General features: G+C 45.8%; 2 protein-coding genes and 1 pseudogene across 2 annotated transcripts; 1 reads left to right on the top strand and 2 right to left on the bottom strand.

Moving 5' to 3' along the window:
- Positions 1-2,663: 2,663 nt before the first annotated feature.
- LOC134140720 (olfactory receptor 5J3-like) lies at positions 2,664-3,608 on the bottom strand. Its single transcript, XM_062576274.1, has one exon. It carries the CDS (start codon positions 3,597-3,599, stop codon positions 2,664-2,666), a length of 936 nt encoding a protein of 311 aa, XP_062432258.1. The 5' UTR covers positions 3,600-3,608.
- A 5,387-nt stretch (positions 3,609-8,995) lies between these two features.
- Positions 8,996-9,940, bottom strand: LOC134141417 (olfactory receptor 8D1-like). Its single transcript, XM_062577654.1, has one exon. It carries the CDS (start codon positions 9,929-9,931, stop codon positions 8,996-8,998), a length of 936 nt encoding a protein of 311 aa, XP_062433638.1. The 5' UTR covers positions 9,932-9,940.
- A 6,272-nt stretch (positions 9,941-16,212) lies between these two features.
- On the top strand, positions 16,213-16,983 carry LOC134141416 (olfactory receptor 5G29-like; annotated as a pseudogene).
- Positions 16,984-18,405: the final 1,422 nt, after the last annotated feature.

The raw sequence follows: 18,405 nt of genomic DNA, 5'->3' as shown, positions 1-18,405 counted from the left end.
TTACTTAACACCTTGCAGCAAGTGCTTGGGACTTCACAGGGGCTGCAGCATGTAGAGCTAGAAAACTCAGGATGAAAAACTCCACAACACATTATAAACAAGCATCAGGGACCAGTAACATGGTCCATCAGCAGCCCCAGACACCACAAGCAATGAATCAGGTCCAAAATCCATCCAGGGACTCATCAGCAGCAAAAGAAAGCAAGCTAGAGGTAGAGACAACATATATTCAAAGAGTCCATCTAGGAGAAAAACTACCTACAGTACAGGTCTGAGGTCCATCCAAGAGACAAGGAAGGAACCAATCACACTTACAAAACAGCTCAGAGGTAAGTTGAACACCCTGGGCTGAGCTTAAATGAGGTTCCTGGGCTATGGGCTGGGTGGAGGTCCAGGTGAGGCTCTTCAGGGCCATCAAGGCCTATTATTGCCTTCACGGCCCTGACCCACACAGTGCTACTACCCCACCTCATGGATGCTAACTGTGCTGGCCATTCTTAGTGGTTTTCTGCTGCTTGAGGGGGTTGAAGTCTGTGATGTAGCCTCCTCCACGGCCATTTCTATCTATAAAAGCACTGCTTGATCTGCAGCAATCCCAGGGTCATCCAAATGTTTTACTGTCCCCTCCCTCTTCAGTGCATGTCAAATGGCAGTCCTCTCCAACATAGGGTTGATTGCTGGTGCAATCAACCTTACATCTCTCTGAGATGTGCAGCTGTGTAACAACGCTTCATATGGTATTTATATTGTTATATGTAATATATGTAATGTATATAAAATATGTAATATATTATATGTAGTGGTATTTATATTCAGTACCACTTGATATGGTATTAAATGTGGTTAACGTGTTAAAAAATGCTAAACAATGTGAAAAGCACCACCAGTGCTAGTGAATTCAGCTATTCACAGAGGCCTATATCTTGGCAGGCTTCACGGAGTCAATAATCTCCCACCTCTGACTCACAAGGGGAATTAGCACCTGATTTTCCTTAGAGAACTTCATGGCATTGTGGCACCTACCTGAGTCAACAGAGATTGTGTGGCCCCTTCAAGCCCGGTCATCAGACCCTACCCAGAGGTAGCCCGTGTCCAGCTGAGCCACACGCTCGGTGCACAGGCAGTGCTGCCCAGGGCAGGCAACGTTCCCCTGCCCACAGGAGCAGGGGCTGCCAGTGATGCCTCTGTCAGCCTCAGCAAGAATGCAAGTGAGCCCTCAAGCTCCACCAGGGTAATGGGGACCAGTTCCTCCAGCAGCTGCATGCAGAGGGCATGAGGATAAGGGAAGCAGTGCAAGCCTTGCAGGATGACCCTGCAGGAAAACCTTCCCCTGGATTTCTCTTCTTGACAGTTTTAAAAGTCCTTGATTTCCTTGCTGATGATTGAGGTCAGCACATGATTTTCAGCTCTGTTTTCTGTAGGAGGGGTGTATGGCGCATGCTCCAGGACCGCTCCTCAATGCAATCCAGAGCTAACCAGTGTGGGCATGGGGAGAGTCAAGAAACAGAGTACAGTGCTGGGACCTGCACCCCGAGGTGCTCTCAGAGAAGCCACACACAAGAAAGTGCTGAGCAGGAGGATGGCAAATGAAATTCAGCGTACCTATATATAAAGCAATGCACAGGAGGAAATAAAGAACATTAACTTCAGCTCAGAGCCCCTGATTTTGTACTCAGTCACTGTTTCACATTCCATGCTGAGTTCAGGAAATGGAAAAAGTGCCTCTGGTTCTCAATATAGTCTAGAGAAGAAAATTCACTTTAAGGGAAGACTCAGAATATGAATTTGAAAAGCTCATTTAATGTGTTCTTTATATATACAGAAGAGTATACTCAGTCCAAGTATACTTGGACTTATACCAAGGCCACACCTGGAGTGCTATTTCCAGGTCTGGGATCCCCAGTACAAGAGAGACATGGAGCTCCTGGAACAAGTCCAATGAAGGGCTGTGAAGGTGACTGAGAGACTGGAGCATCTTTCATATGAGGAGATACTGAGAGCTGGCACTGTTCAGTTTTGAGAAGAGAAAGCTCAAGGAGGATCTTATTGTGTATAAATATCTGATGGGGGGAGGTAGGGAAAATGGAACCAAACTCTTATCAATGATGTGCAGTGAAAAGACAAATGAAATATAAAAAAAATCTATTTAAATATAAGAAAAATATTTTTACTGTAAGTGTGGTCAAACACTGGAACAGATTGCCCAGAGAGGTTGTGGAATCTCCATCCTTGCAGACATTCAAAGCCTGACTGGACACAGTCCTCAGCAACCCACTGTAGCTGATCCTGCTCTAAGTAGAGAGCTTGGACTAGACAACTCCAGAGATCTCTTCCAGCCTTAACCATTCTGTGATTTTGTGTGCAAATCCACATCATCACCATCTCCAGCTCATAGACTTACCTTTTGCTGTTTTGCACAGTGGCAATATAAATATTACATGGTGGGGGACAGAGTAACTGGACAAAAGCTCGTTTTTCAGACAAAAAAGACATAGCTATGTCAGTGGCCACAATCAGACTGATAGCTGACTTAATTAATTTTCTAGTCCTAATCCATGAGGTTTCAAACAGTTTTGGAAGTAGCAGTCTCACAGACCTGGGTGAAAAATTCTCTTTAAAGAGAGGGGAGGGGAAAGGAAAACAATATAAAATAAAAATGACTTTCAGAAGTACATTTTCCTCTTGAAAATATTGATTATGGCATGCTTCACCTCCTTGTTCCTCAGGCTATAAATCAAGGGATTCAGCATGGGGACTATAATACTATAAAAGATGGATGCAGTTTTCTTGCTCTCCATTGAGTTCATTGAACTGGGTTGCATATAATTGAAAGCAGCAGATACATAGAAGATGGTGACAGCGGCTAGGTGGGAGGCACAAGTGGAGCAGGCTTTGCACCTACCTTCAGCAGAGCACATCTTCACAATGGTCACTGCAATGCAGGCGTAGGAGGTGATGATGAGCAGGTTGGTGATGGTCATGTTGAAGCCCACAAACACAAACATTACAACCTCATTGAGCCACGTGTCTGTGGAGGAGAGAACAAACAAGGGGGGCCCATCACAGTAGAAGTTATTGATGACCCGAGGGCCACAGAAGGAGAGCTGGAGCAAGGCACTGGTGTGTATGAGGGCATTCAGCAGCCCTGCGAGGTAGGACCCGGCAACCAGGCCCATGCAGATTCTGGGAGACATGACGACTCCATACAGTAGAGGGCTGCAGATGGCCACATAGCGGTCATACGCCATGGCAGCCAGAAGGTAAATCTCAGCCGTGGCAAAAACAGCGTAGAAGTAAAACTGCGTGAGGCAGCCAGCAAAAGAAATGGCTTTGTGTTTTTCTGAAAGGTCCAACAGCATTTGGGGGCTGATGGTACACGAGTAGCAAATGTCTAAGAAGGACAAGTGACTGAGGAAAAAGTACATGGGCGTGTGGAGCTGGGGGCTGACCCTGACCAGCACAATGATGCTGAGGTTTCCCACCAGAGTCAGCACGTAGGTGCCCAGGAAGAGGGCAAAGAGGACGGGCTTCAGGTGTGAGTGCTCTGTCAGTCCTGAGAGGGTGAAGTGTGTCACCTTGGTACAGTTCTCATCAGCCATTTTTACTGTCCTTAATCGCTGCAGAGAGACCTGGAAGGAAGGGAGTGAAAAGTGAAAGAAATTTGTGTTAACATCCTCCCTGTTGTCTGCCTTGAGAAAGCTCTCTCAGTATCTGAAATAGTGTGAGCAGAAGCCTTGGACAATCAATAGATGCAGATTTCTCCTGGCGAACACAAGTCCGACAAACTCACAGCAATTCATCTCACCTGATTCTCCAGGCTGTCTTTTCAATCAAAGGTGAGAGAAATAGGCTCTCCTGAGCCTGTATTCCTCTAACATATTCCAGCTATCTAGCTTAGGGAGATTTGATTCACATCTTTAAGGACAACCTTAGATTTTATCAGCACACAAATCACCTACCTTTGCCCTTTTTCTCTCACAGTCTCAACATTGGTGAGCTGTCCCTTGCTTTGTATTGTCAGACAGCTTTACTTTTGGAGGTCCACGCCATGCTACCCTATAGTCCCTTTCACTGGCTGCAGGAATCAGAATTCAATGAACTTCAAGGTACAGTGGAAGGCAGACCCAAGCTTTAGTTAACATGTATCGAGTTTCCTCTAAGATATTGCAGCTGCCACTTACACCTCGATGTCTGGACTTCAGCAAGAGCCATGGCAGCAGGGACAGAGTAAAGAAACTGTGCAGTGAAATAAAAGATACCCAGACACACTTGGGGAGCAGCAACATCTCCTCAGTCTTTAGCACATATTGCACAGGGACATGAGACACTTGTAGCTTTGGGTCATCCTCCCTGGAGCACAGCAGGAGCTCAGCAGGGGGAGAAGCAATTAAATAATACCTCTGCATTTCCCATGGCAGCTGCCATTTCCCCTTAGACTGAGTCTGATATCAAAATCTAAAACTCAGAGAAACTCCTTTTCAGGGACAGAAAATGTTAGCATGGGACATCAGCCTTATGCCTTAGTCATGCTGAATTGCATCCATGTTTCTCACCTTATGACTCTGAGTCATCAAGAGTAACCAGGCAGCAGAAGAGGAAGGGAGCCCTTCTAAGTCCTTTCACTCGATCCCATATACAGACTCTCGTTTTCCTGCTCGTCTCCCTCATTTCTCTTCACTCTGCCAATGATTTACTGGTGATATCACATGAGAAGCTGAACAGGAAACAGGCTTACTTACTCTAATATTCAATCTCCAGTATCATCCAGGAGATTTTCGCTTTGCTTTAATGTCCTCCCAACCAGTTCCTTGCATGATTATAACCCTTCCTCTACTGGGCTGATTTTGCTTGGTTATTTTTTCCAATGCACACTCTGCAAGCAAGTTACACACAGCTTAAGAGTACAGAGCAATTATTTATTAGCTAACACACACACAAGATAGCTAAGACCAGCAGGCTACTGAGGTAGGAATTGCTGTGCTCTCATCCCACTGAGGCTACTGCCAGGTGGGCATCAGCCAAGCTGGAAAGATCTAGCATCTTTCACGCCTGGGAAGGGGCTGAGCCTTCATCTGCCTGGCATCTTACTCTCCTCCTCTCCTGATTTTCTACTTTTTCCCCTCAAGGTTTTATAACATGTCATGTCAGTATTTTTCCTCTTGGGCACCAGAGTTTGCATTACCATCCCAACAATTTGACTTCTGTCCCTGTTTTAGTTCATACAGCTTTAGCTTATGAACTCTCTCACGGCTCCTCAGCAGTGTTTTTCAGTAGTTTCTCCAGGGCTGGCCACTCGCTTCAGTGGCAAACCTCCCTTTGGAACAGGAATGAGATTCGAAATCAAGGTCCAGAGGGCTTAAAATACAAATGGTGCCACCTCCTCTGACTGGGCCAAGGAGAGAAAGGTGTCTGCAAAGGTAATGTGCCTGCATGTGGACATGTATATGTCCTATCGAGGTTGGCAGTAAACATGTGATGAAGTTGGCTGCATCCACACCACATGGGCATGGGAGGCAGCAATCTGCACCACAACATTGCAGGACTCCAAGCAGAGCCATTTCCCAGCCATCACCACTTTGTCTCCTACAGCATTTGTAGGGACTTCATAGCTGAAGACATGAATGATTCTCTCTTTCCTCCTCTCCCCCCATCACCCAGGACACATCTCCAGACTCTCTACAGCCTGACTGGTGTCATCTCAGAATACACCCATGCCTTTCCCTTCCCCAGGTACCAAGAATTAAAAGCAAGCTGACACTCACTAGAGCTATGGACAGGACAAAAGCAACAACAGGGACAAGGGATCTCCCCTGAACATCCAGGCTGTGTGCTCAGCCTTGACCTTGATGACCAAGCAGGAGGAGGATCAGCTAGTGGACTCGTGATGCCTGGGCTGGGATTGCACTCTTGCAATTATTGACCAGATGAATGTCCAGCTCATCTGCACAGAATGGACCAAAAGGGCAGTCTGTGCCCTGGACCTGCTTGTAGGCCATATTCAACTTTTTTTTCAATTGATCATATCACTGCATGACCATCGTTAGCTGGTTGCCTTCCCCCAGCAGATGGTATCTTTGCGTAGGTCAAAGGGAGATTTTTCTCCAGCCAAACCCCCAAGCTCCTACACTGCCTCCACCAGGATCAAGGCCAGCCATCCTCTCCCACAGAATCACAGAATCGGTAAGGTTGGAAGGGACCTCTGCAGATCGTCTAGTCCAACCCCCCTCCTCAAGCAGGGTCACCTACAGCATGCAGAGTTACATCCAGGCAGGCTTTGAATTTCTCCAAAGAAGGAGACTCCACAACCTCTCTGGGCAACCTGTTCCAGTGCTCCATCACTCTCACAGGGAAGAAATTCCTCCTCATGTTCAGGCGGAACTTCCTGTAGTTCAATTTCTACCAATTGCCTCTTGTCCTTTTGCATGGGACAACTGAAAAGAGTTTGTCCCCGTCCTCTTGACACCCTCCCTTCAGGTACTTGTAGACATTGGTAAGATCTCCCCTCAGTCTTCTCTTCTCCAGGCTAAATAGTCCCGTTGCAAAAATAAGCCCAGCACCGTGCAAACCCTCATGGACACTTTCACCATTTTGAACAGCTCTGCCTGTGGCCTGGCTTCACAAAGCCACCTATGGTGACTTTCATAGTATGGTCCTGATACGCAGAGCATAGGCAGAGGAATGGCAGCAGTGCATGGAGACAGAGAGCAGCAACACCGGGCCTCCTGGGATGGTGTAGGGCTGTGCCAAAGGGAGCAGGCTAAAACAGCACAGCCTGGTCCAGAGGGCTGACAGCAAACAGTCCGGGAGATGACACCGCCACACTGAGCTCATCCTGCTAGGATGGGAGAAAGGATCCAAAGTTGTGCAGGGAAGGTGTCAGACCGCTTAACCAGCCTGGGTGATCTGTGTCAGTACTCGAGGTTCTGCCCTGGCCCCTTACTACCATATGTGTAAGCACAAGACAGGCTTTGGCTTTTAGTTACTTTGAGGTAGACATGTCTTTTCCAAAAGCTTAGAGGATTTTTTCCTTGGCTGTGGGAATGTGACATAGCCCACTGTTTTCTAAAGGTGCTCTCAGAGCACCTTTCCAGACTATTCAGCTTGGATTATGCATTCCTTTTTGCTCTAAAAATCTGCCTGAATGTATCTGAGCTAAGGCCAATATCCAATGATACCTGTTGAAAAGGTAAACACAGTCAAGCAAAGATGCCACTAAAAAAGATGGAGGGGTTGTTATCACCTCATCCACAGAATCACAGAGTGGTTAAGGCTGGAAAGGACCTCTGTAGATCATCTAGCCCAACCATCCTGCTCAAGCAGGGTCACCTAGAGCACATTGCCCAGCATTGTGCTTAGATGGCCTTTGAATGTCTCCAAAGAAGGAGATTCCACAACCTCTCCGGGCAACCTGTTCCACCATTACTTCAGGGCCCTGGAGAAGGAAAGGGCAACCCTCTGTTGCTCTCCCTAATAAATTATATCCTACCACAGCAGAGCCGTCAGGCTCTCTTCCCTCTCTTCCTGACAAGGACAACTTTGTAGTCCTGGGTGTGATGGAAGCTAATCTGAGGGCAGAAAAGCCTTCCTGCTACACATGGCCAACAGCTCTGGCCATCAGTAGAGAGCAGAGTCACATCATGGGCCTTGGATAGCTGCAATGAGCAGTGCAAGTATGATATGTCATCTGTGATCACTCACGTGGAGCTCAGGCTTTCCCTCTGCAAAATCCCTGCTGGTTTTCACAGCTTGGTCCCACACTTCTCAGAACCAAGTGCCCCAAGTTATATTCTGTAGGGAGAGAATGAGCAGGAGTACTCCCACTTGGCAGCCAGAATTTCTTTTCCTCAACACCAGCTGGATCCTTCAGGGCTAGAACAATCACCACAAACAAGTTTGGAGGCCTCGTGGTTGATCATGGAGACTAATGGTGGCTGTGAACTTAGGAAATAAGTTAGTATAACAATTCAGATGATGCATTGCATCTCCCTTATGTACTTGCTAAAGAATGAACACATCCTCTGTAGTACTGACAAGTGCTTTGGGAAACAGTTTCTCCTCCTCCTTCTGCTCAGGGAAACTATCTCCTATTTACTTTTAGGCTGTTGAGCAAGATGTTGAGTATGAAGGTGTCATGGACATGATATATGAGATATGCCTTAAACAAGCTGTTTTCAGAGCTGGAAAGTGGTGGGAGACAGCAAGTCTTGTGTAGGCAAGACGATGCTGTCTCCTGCATTAACTCCCTCATTCTGACTAAAGATTAAGGGTGCATACGCACAGAAAGGTCATACTACAGTCATGGCAATAAAGAGGACAAGTCAACCACCAGGACTCCCTGCACTCTCAGACCCACTTGGAGAACTTTCCGAATGACACTGTACCCCTGCTCAAACTTTCTGACAAAACTCTGCCTGATGGGAGGATCTCGGAAAATGAGAACCTACAAGAGGTGCAAGATAAGGCAGGTAGCTGCCTGCCCACCATCCAGGAACCTCGAGTCAGGGACAAAGTTGGACAAGAGATTGCTGGAACCTAGGGTGGTGATCTCTCTCTTTCCTATCATTTCTATTTCTCTTCCTTTCCTTTTCCCCTTTTCTCTTCTTCAGCCTTTTCTAACTCGCCAATAACATACGGTAGAGAAAGTTCCGTTTTGCCTGTGTAGTATAACATATGGTATAAAATAGTTAGGATTGCACTCTTGACCACTTAGTCATTCCTCTCGTTTAGTCAAGAAAAAGTTTTAATTGGATTTATCGGTCGCTTGGTGTTGACTTCACCTTTATTTGTCTGCGGGGTATCACGAAACCTAGTGCAATCCATTTTGAGACCCACAGTCAGATATTCAGATTGTGACAGAAGGTCACCAGCTCAAAGAAAAGTCGCTCTTCCCTGGCCCTATGAACACTTTAAATAGAATCCCAACCTGGTCACATCTGATTGAACATAGAAGATACCTAGCAACGAATAAGACAGAGGCATGAAGGTTAAAAAAAAATCATGGGCCTATGTTCCTCCTAAGAAGTCTTCTCAGAGCAGCCTTCACCTCCCTGTTTCTCAGGCTGTAAAGCATAGGATTTGACAAAGGTATCACTACAGCAGAGAAAATTGAGGCCAACTTATCTTCATCAACTGCTGAACTGCAGCTGGGCCGTAGGTACATGAGAACAAAACTCACACAGAGCATCATGACAGCGGCTAGGTGGGAGGCACAGGTGGAGCAGGCTTTGCGCCTACCTTCAGCAGAGCACATCTTCACAATGGTCACTGCAATGCGGGCGTAGGAGGTGATGATGAGCAGGTTGGTGATGGTCATGTTGAAGCCCACAAACACAAACATTACAACCTCATTGAGCCACGTGTCTGTGGAGGAGAGAACAAACAAGGGGGGCCCATCACAGTAGAAGTTATTGATGACCCGAGGGCCACAGAAGGAGAGCTGGAGCAAGGCACTGGTGTGTATGAGGGCATTCAGCAGCCCTGCGAGGTAGGACCCGGCAACCAGGCCCATGCAGATTCTGGGAGACATGACGACTCCATACAGTAGAGGGCTGCAGATGGCCACATAGCGGTCATACGCCATGGCAGCCAGAAGGTAAATCTCAGCCGTGGCAAAAACAGCGTAGAAGTAAAACTGCGTGAGGCAGCCAGCAAAAGAAATGGCTTTGTGTTTTTCTGAAAGGTCCAACAGCATTTGGGGGCTGATGGTACACGAGTAGCAAATGTCTAAGAAGGACAAGTGACTGAGGAAAAAGTACATGGGCGTGTGGAGCTGGGGGCTGACCCTGACCAGCACAATGATGCTGAGGTTTCCCACCAGAGTCAGCACGTAGGTACCCAGGAAGAGGGCAAAGAGGACGGGCTTCAGGTGTGAGTGCTCTGTCAGTCCTGAGAGGGTGAAGTGTGTCACCTTGGTACAGTTCTCATCAGCCATTTTTACTGTCCTTAATCGCTGCAGAGAGACCTGGAAGGAAGGGAGTGAAAAATTGCGGGATGCAATTTCCATTTCTTAAATATTAATATGAAAAGCTGACACAGCCTTTGAGGTTAAATGGAAAAGGAAAAAAAGTAAAAGAAATTATTATTTTATTGCAGTGACAGTAACATCTTCAAAAGAAAAAAAAATGGCCGTTCTCAGAAATTCTTTTCCATAATCATCCAACAAAGAAAGCAGGTTTGCACAATCTGTCCTTTGACCCATAATTCCCTTCCAGTCACAAATCCGGTATCTACATGTGGATTTTGGGGGGCTCATTAAATGTTTTGTAATTATGATGACAGCTAGGGATCAGGCACCCTTGTTCATTTTTTCTTGTATTTTGATGCAGCAAATACATTACCTAAGTAGATCCATCAAGGCTACAGTTAATACAAGGTCCGATCAGAATGTGGAAGGATATCCTGGAATTTAAAGTTTTGGGGAAAGATGGCTGTGCTTTCCCCTTATTCTGGGACTTGAAAAAATTAACTTTAACATCTGACTTAAACACAGTGCTAACTTAAGAATCCATCTTTGCTGGGTTGCTTGTCTACTATGACACTCTTGCTGCTTGTGAATTCTTGTGAGCAGCACAGGTCTAGTAAGATTAATCTGACACCATCTATAAAAGCATTATTCAATGTGCACTGCCATTTCCTACCTCTTCTTTTGCATCTTTACTGCATTCTTTATCAGTAGTTTCTTGCTAAGATCCTTAGTTTTTCTACCTTACACTGGCACTCCTGCAGTTCTTCACAGTTCTCCTCCGTCCCAGTTAAACTATAAGCAGGTAGTATCATCAGGCAGGTGCTGATGGAGGATTTTGCCTAGGCATAAAGTGATCAAATTCTTAACAGAGACATATGAGGACAGTCAACATCTCACCATCCAGCATCTCTTTGTCTCTGAAATTCACTTATGTTTACTCCACTTAATGGTCTCCTGAGTTAGTGGCAGATCTTCACTCAGTGAGCACTGAGTGGAAGCCCAAATATAGGCTCTGTCAGTCTCTACGAAAACAGAATGATGTCCCACTGATCCCATACTCATGGGATAAGTTATCACAGGTTCTCCAGGGCGTCTGGAAAACAGAATGAGCTTCCCCTGATGACCTACAGTTGCATCATGCAGAGGTTTCTCCCTGTGGGTTGTGTTTTGGCAAATCCCCTAAACATACCAGAAATAATGTCTACAGAGGATAAGTGATTATACTTATGTACTTAACTTTGCAAGGAGAAACTATACACAAGACAACGCATTTTTATGAAAGGATGTGAATTAGAAGAACTTTTTCCTCCTGTTTTTTCTAGAGAAACACATACAGTAACTTCTTACTAATGTATCAGTTTAAGGAAATTTGTTAAGCTTTGTCATGGCAAGTTAGGTCAAATTTACTTTTGTTTGTAGGACATTTTTGCTTGAATTGAATGTGCATCCATTAAATAAAAAGCATACCAAAATACAGAAATCAGTTTGCTACCATTCTCACTTTTCCAGTTTCAAGATAACTTGCAGTTTTATATTGCCCTTTCTAATATGATTGTGCACCAGGGTTCTCCTCTGGTTGGGTGCCGTATCAGCTTCTTTACTTAGTCTTTCCAAGGTGTTGAGCTAGATTTGGACACTTCTCCAGGATATACCACTCACCAGAAGCACCTATTTCTCACTGTACAATATTAAGGACACTTGGACAACATGGCCAGACTTACACAAAGAACCTTTCAACATCTGCAGTTAGGTAGGTGAATCCCAACCAGGGCACTGTTTTACCAAGTCTCTGAGTTCACTTTCATTGAGTTTACATTTATTGTTACTAGGTCATTCTTTCTGGAATTTACTCTAACTTTGGTGTCTAAAAAAAATAAACACCTCTGGGCTAGTTTACTTGAGGTTCTTTCTGCTCACAAATGCATTCATTTCTAGAAGACCAGATTTGGCTTTCCCCACAGTATCTCATGCACCATAGTTTATCCAATTCTGCAATGATAGTTTAACCTGTAGAGAGCATAAAGGGCAAAAGAGAGATACCTGTTCCCTTCAGAAGCAGTGTGCCCCAGCCCAGCTCAGTCTGGGGACTCCTTTAACCCACCAAGACTAATGGTGCCGCTCTAGCCATGGGAACTATCTGATCACTGCGCTGGGGCCCAGGGGCAGTACCACAACAGAGGCCCACAGACAGCCGTGTGCTGAGCACATAGCCCTTCATCTCCTTTGGGGCAGCTCCCCACAAGATGCTCTTGGCCATGGGAGACCAGTTTGTTCCTCCAAGGAGACTACTGCCTTGTGCAGCCTTTCTTTTGATAGATGCCAACATAGAGCTGATCGTACAGCCCTGACAGTGTCACAGGTGGCAATTCAGCTAGTGTTTTTCTTTTGTGGCATTTCTTCCTTCCTTTTCTGTATGCCTGTGGCCCTGGTGTGAGAAGCAGAGCAGGTATCTAACCCTTAGCTCAGCTGTGAAGGACTCTGAGGCAGTACACTTAATCTCACTGGTGGCAGTGATTTGCTTGCAGGTGGGAATGGAAACTGGCTGCAAACAGCTGGGGAAGGGATGCATATGAGAGCATCTGTTAAAGGAAAGAGGTGTCATAAACGTAAAACATGCCATCCACCATGATTAAGACATGTTCACAAGCTGCTCTGCTGTACTCATCCCAGTAGAGAGCAGTGGTAGTATTTTAAGGATGCTTGGAAAAAACGGGATATCTCATTCAACATGTTGGCTAGTTGAGCACTACTGTCTCCACATCACATACTATCCATGAGGTCTGCTCAAAGGTCCTGGCTCTTCAGTACATTTGTAGGGGATCACTGAATCAGACTAATCATGGACCCAGGTGGGAAAGGCCCTTAAGAGGCCTCTAGTCCAATCTCTTCGCTAATGCAGGTTCAATGCTGAATTCACATCATGCTGCTCAGGGCTTTCTCTAGTCAAGTCTTGAAAAATCTCGAAGGACAGAGGCTCCATAGCCTTGGTGGGCCCTTCTCCAGTACCTGACTGTCCTCTGGGGGGGAAAACAGTCTTCCATCCAGTCAAATGTCCCCATTACAATTTATGACCACTGCTCCTCATCTCCCTGCTGTGCACCTCTGCAGAGCCTGACTTTGGCTTCTTGATAACCAACCTGTAGGCACTGTGAGGCTGCTCTTAGGTCCTCTGAAGGACTTCCGTTCTCCAGGCTAAGCAAGCACTTTTCCCTCAGCTTCTTCTGACAGATGATGTGCTTCAGCTTCCAACTATCTTGGTTATCCCTGCTAGACTTGCTGGAGTTTGTAGACATTATTCTTGCTGTGGAAAGCCAAAACTGGAGGAGGTACCCAAATGTGGTCTAAAGAGTGCCAAGTAAAGGGGAATAACCACAGCCTTCCACATCCTGTCTGTGCTCCTGGGGATGTGGCCCAGGATGCTGTAGGCCAGGGCACAGTGCTGGCTCAGGGTTGCCTGCCAGGACCGTAGGTCTCACAGTGGAGATGCTCCCCAGCACACACTATTTTATCACAGATTCAGGACTTACCATTTGTCCCTGCTGAAGTTCATGAGATTCCTAGTGGCCCATTCCCCCAGCCTGCCCAGGTCCCTCTGCACGGCCACCCTGTCCGCAAGCTTATTAGCTGGACCAACTCACAGTTTGGCATCACCCACAGACTTGATGAGGGTGCACTCCATCTCCACCATGCATGAACAAAAATCTGAAACAGAATAGCTTCAGGAAAAAGCTTTAGGAAGCAGTGAGGGCCAGCTGGGACCTTAGCACAGCCAATACCCTTCCCATCAGGGCACAGACCCATGGGGACTGACATGGCAGGCGGAGCCTGGGGCTGGTAACAGGGTCCATTGACAGCTGGTAACAGGGTCCATTGGCAGCCGCAGACATGGCAAGAAATGGGGTCCATCCAGGAGGCAGAGACCAGGCTGGAGACAAGCACATCTACAAGGTAGCTCAGGAAGACGATGAAGCTTAAATAGGGCTCCCGGGCCATGGACAGGGTGGTGTGAGTTGGAGTCCAGCTAAGGCTGGTCAGGACTATTATGCCCCATTGCTGCCTTCAGGGCACTAAAACGCGCAGTGAATCCCATCCAAGGAGGGATAGAGAAGGCATTAAACAGAAGCATTTTGACCAGTTCAGAAAGATGGTCTTTACTGGATGTGAAAATATACCATCTTGGCACATATGCTTGGACCTTCTCATCTGTGTTATGAAAGGGCACCTTTCATTTAAAGACTGATCTTTATTTTAACTGGCTTAAGTAAATTGCAAACAAATAAACTTCACACTGCATTAAATAGAAATGCACTTTTCAGTGTTTCTTCTTTATTTCACACACACACATATATATAAACAGAGGCAAATGTACATATATATGTATATATGTATAAATGGAAAGGAACTAACTCACCTAGTATTCTTTCCACCACACTGAGGATAACCTAAGCCAGAACAGACACTGCAATCAGAACTGAGGTCACTGGGACACTTGCAAAGCAGAGGTATTGATCCAGCATCACAGAGGCCACTATTCCCCAGGAATGTGCTCCTCTACTACATGGAAGTGAAAACAAGGTGATAATAATGTCCCAGAGCACAGTAAGTTTAACTGAAAGTACATATAATTTTCAGTCCCAAAGGCAGGAAAATAATTGGCATCATTTCAAAACACACACAAACCTTTTTTTTTTTTTAAGAGATACTTAGTGGCAGGATAAATCTCTTCTCTCAGGGAGAGGATTTAAGAAAAAAGAGGTTCTTCGTGGTTAGAGGACAGTGGGGCAAGCAGACCAGAACTGCTTTGGGAGTCTGTGTGAAATTGCACCAGTGAAAAGCTGAAGCTCAGGGTAGCTCCACAGCTGCCTGGTCTACCATGTGTTTGGTGGGGTGTCTCACCCTGCACAACAGACAAGATAAGGCAGTGCTGAAGCTCCTCGATCAAAGGAAGAGGAGGCAGAAATTTTATTCCTATTCTTCATTTCTTATCCCAAATGGTGAGGAAGACTTCATCCTCTGTAACAGGTAGGCTCACAACTGGTGATCAGCCTGTGACTGTGCAGCAATGTTGCTGGGGCAGCTGGATGAACACTCAAGCTGCAGGAAAACATCTGCCAAGCTGGACTGGTCTTAGTTCAAAGGATGGATTAGGTGATCTTTCAAGGTCTCTGCTGGCAATGATTTTTAAAAATATACTTTGAGACTGGTTGTGAATTCACAAGGAACAATATGAATAACCCCAAGCCTTGAGTTGGGACTGCCATCTTCCCCATTCTCGCTTGGAAAGAGCACAGTGATGCACATGGAAGCCTCCAGTCCTGAAAGTTTTTCTCTGTAAGAATGCAAAATACCAATGTGGAACAAGAAAACTATGTGGCTGGAGGTGTCAAGCCCTGCTGGGTGAGGGAGGACTTGAACAAAAAATTTATTGCCCATCACAGCAGTCTTGCAGGGCAAGACTTCTACCAGCCTGTGTCTCCACTCCAGGTAGATTTCACACCTTCTTGGAGTCCACCGATCCCTCAGGCTTTCCAGAGACCTTGGGAAGTCTTCGTCTTTTCCTGGAGCCTTGGGTCTGCTTCCCTGCCACTCCCAGCCAGCTCCCCTTGAGCCAGCCATTTCCCCCAAATACATGCTCAGTTCCTCCCAGAGCCAGCAGCCCCCTTTCCTCCAGAGCATCTTCCCAGGCAGGTGGGCACCTGTGTCTTTTTTTTTTTTTTAGTATCATTTATAGTATCTGGACACCATCTGACAAGGAAACATTTTGGCCCAGCACAGCATAGTTGATTTGAACTCTGCAGTAAGAAAATAAGTGGTAAGCAACTAATTCGTGAAGGAGTGGATTAGCTCCTGAAAAGAAGGATTTGGTAGAGCTGCCCACAAGGACTAAAGATGGTTCAGAAGTGTTTCCAGTCCTACATCCCATTTCTATAGAAAAGCAATCACCAATCCCATGAGATTATCTCCAAGGACGACCAGGGCATGGGTACTGAGTTATCTAACACTAGTCCATAGGTTGTATTTTTGTTGTTGTTGGTCTTTGTTTTTTCTTCATACAAGCTAGGAATAAAGGAAGGGAGAAAACTGCAGAAGTGATAGAGTTCATTCTTGAGGGTTTTTCAAACTGCCTGGAATTGTGGATTCCCCTTTTGGGGGGAGGAATTCTTGTTTTTTCTGGTGAGCTGCATCATCACATTAGTGGGGAATCTCAGGATGGTATTTTTAATCTCGGTTGACCCTCAACTTCACATACAATGTATTTCTTCCTCAGTAACCTGTCCCTTGTAGACTTCTGCTGCTCCTCTGTGGTCACCCCACAGATGCTGGCCAATTTCTTTGCTCAGCAGAAAGCTGAGAAAGTTTCATTTTCTCAGTGCACCACACAGATGTGGCTCTTCAGCCTTTTTGTGGCTACCAAGTGTCACGTCCTGGCAGCAATGGCCTATGACCACTACATGGCCATTTCCAAACATCTGCTCTACACTGTCATCGTGTCCCCAAAAAAGGATGCCCAGCTGATCATTAGCCCTTACATGATGGGGATTGTGAATGCCATAACACACACTAGCCTTACTTTCCTGCTATGCTTCTGCAAACTCAGTGTAATCAGTCACTTCTTCTGTGATATCTCCACAGTGATCTCCTGTTTCTCCTCAAACACCCACACACCAACAAGCTGGTGCTCTTCACCCTGTCCTTCATACTTGGCACACTGACTAGCAGCATTAACCTTGTTCCCTGCATATATGTCCTTGCAGCCATCCTGAAGATCCACTCCATCAAGGGCTAGTGCAAAGCTTTCAGCACATGCACTTCCTATCTGACTGCACTCACCTTGTTCATCCTCTTCTTTACTTATGTGCATCCCCAGATCCCACTTCTAAGAGGAAGAAGACAAAGTGCCAGTTGTGCTCTATGCCATGGTGATCCCCATGCTGAACTCTCTCAGCTACAGCCTGAGGAACAAGGAAGTGAAGGCTGTGCTGGGGAGGCTGATGCAGAGGAGAACGTTTTCTTTGTGAATATAATGTGGCAGGCACCAACCCATGTGGGTACACCACTGTTTTTTTGAAGAGTGTGCACTAATGTACAAGTAGTAATGTTTGTCTTGGGGGCAAACTTGTGCTGTTGCTGTTCTTGTGAGGCAATTTTATATGTAGAGGAAGTTTACTCCATGGACAGCTGTCCGAGATCACGTGCAGAGAGAAAATACCAGGGCAGACCAAGACACAAGACAGAGCTTGACTGAAGGCCAGCTGTAATTTTCTTCTGGCTGTATATTCTGTCTGCAGAAAATCAATGCTGTTTTGTGTTTTATTTACAACAGTAAGATGTACAAGAGTACAGCCGGTATAATGGAGCACCACAGTATGTGGGAAGATCGATATTCTTTTTCTTAGGGTGTGAGCCCCTGTGCAGCCTTGGGGAGTCATGCTGCTATACAAAGCAGTGGCAGAAGTGATAAGCAGTGACAGAAGCAGGTTGTGCTTACCCTGTAATAGGCAATGACTGTAGAAAATGGCTCATGTGGATCAGAGCCACCAGGACAGAAGGACAAAGAGCAGAGGGCCCAGATGAGATGCTGGGATGAGTATAATGCAAGCTGCAGGAATAACCTGCTACCCTCAAACTTGTCTCCTGAAAGAGACTCACCAGAGACACACGCCTGTCTCTGGCACATGGCTCCTGTCAGCAGAAGCTGACATTAAGCTAATTTTCAAATACCTTTAGAGAGTACGGGCTCATAATACAAAGACACAACATTGCTGACAAGGGATATTTTTATTTTCTTTTGAAGTTTTTCCCGTTGTGCTCATTCAGTCTATTTAGTACTTCTTTCCAAAGTGTTACTCTAAAAAGACATATTCTTCCTTAAAATGTAGAGGTAACCACAAATGTGGCTTCTCATACCAGAATGAGCTTGCTATTTCTATGGCATTTCATGTAGGAAATATGCACTTTATGTGAATCTTTTATCACTTAAAATTATGAATTCATACTTCATATGAAATAGGCCCACTAACTTTATGGCCATATAGCAGTAGCAAAATAAATTTGGCACTTCAAACATCCCTTCCTTTACTGTCTGATGCAGTATTTATTAGCTTGGCTTCTTTGGGAAATAATGCTGCAGCTATGTCTGGGGTGTAGGAGGTTGGGGAGGGGTGCATGCACACAGCCCTGAAGGACATAGCCAGAAAAAATTGGAAATTGCTCTAGCTTAGCTACTCTGGGAGGAGGTTCACCCCATTTAACTTCATGTGTCCATCGCTGAGCTACTACTCTCTGATTCAGGATGAAATGGCTTGTGTGGATTCTTAAGATGTTGGCGCCTAGGTGAGATAAATTCCTCTTGTTTTGTTCAAGAAAGGCATTTTCTCTTTTGTACTATGGCTGGGGGTCCCCCTCCACCCCATAGTTCTTGCCCTTAATTTGGATCATTC

The sequence above is a fragment of the Rhea pennata genome, chromosome 5 (assembly GCF_028389875.1).
Source record: "Rhea pennata isolate bPtePen1 chromosome 5, bPtePen1.pri, whole genome shotgun sequence".
Classification (NCBI taxonomy): domain Eukaryota; kingdom Metazoa; phylum Chordata; class Aves; order Rheiformes; family Rheidae; genus Rhea; species Rhea pennata.
This window is presented reverse-complemented; position numbering and strand designations above follow the sequence as displayed.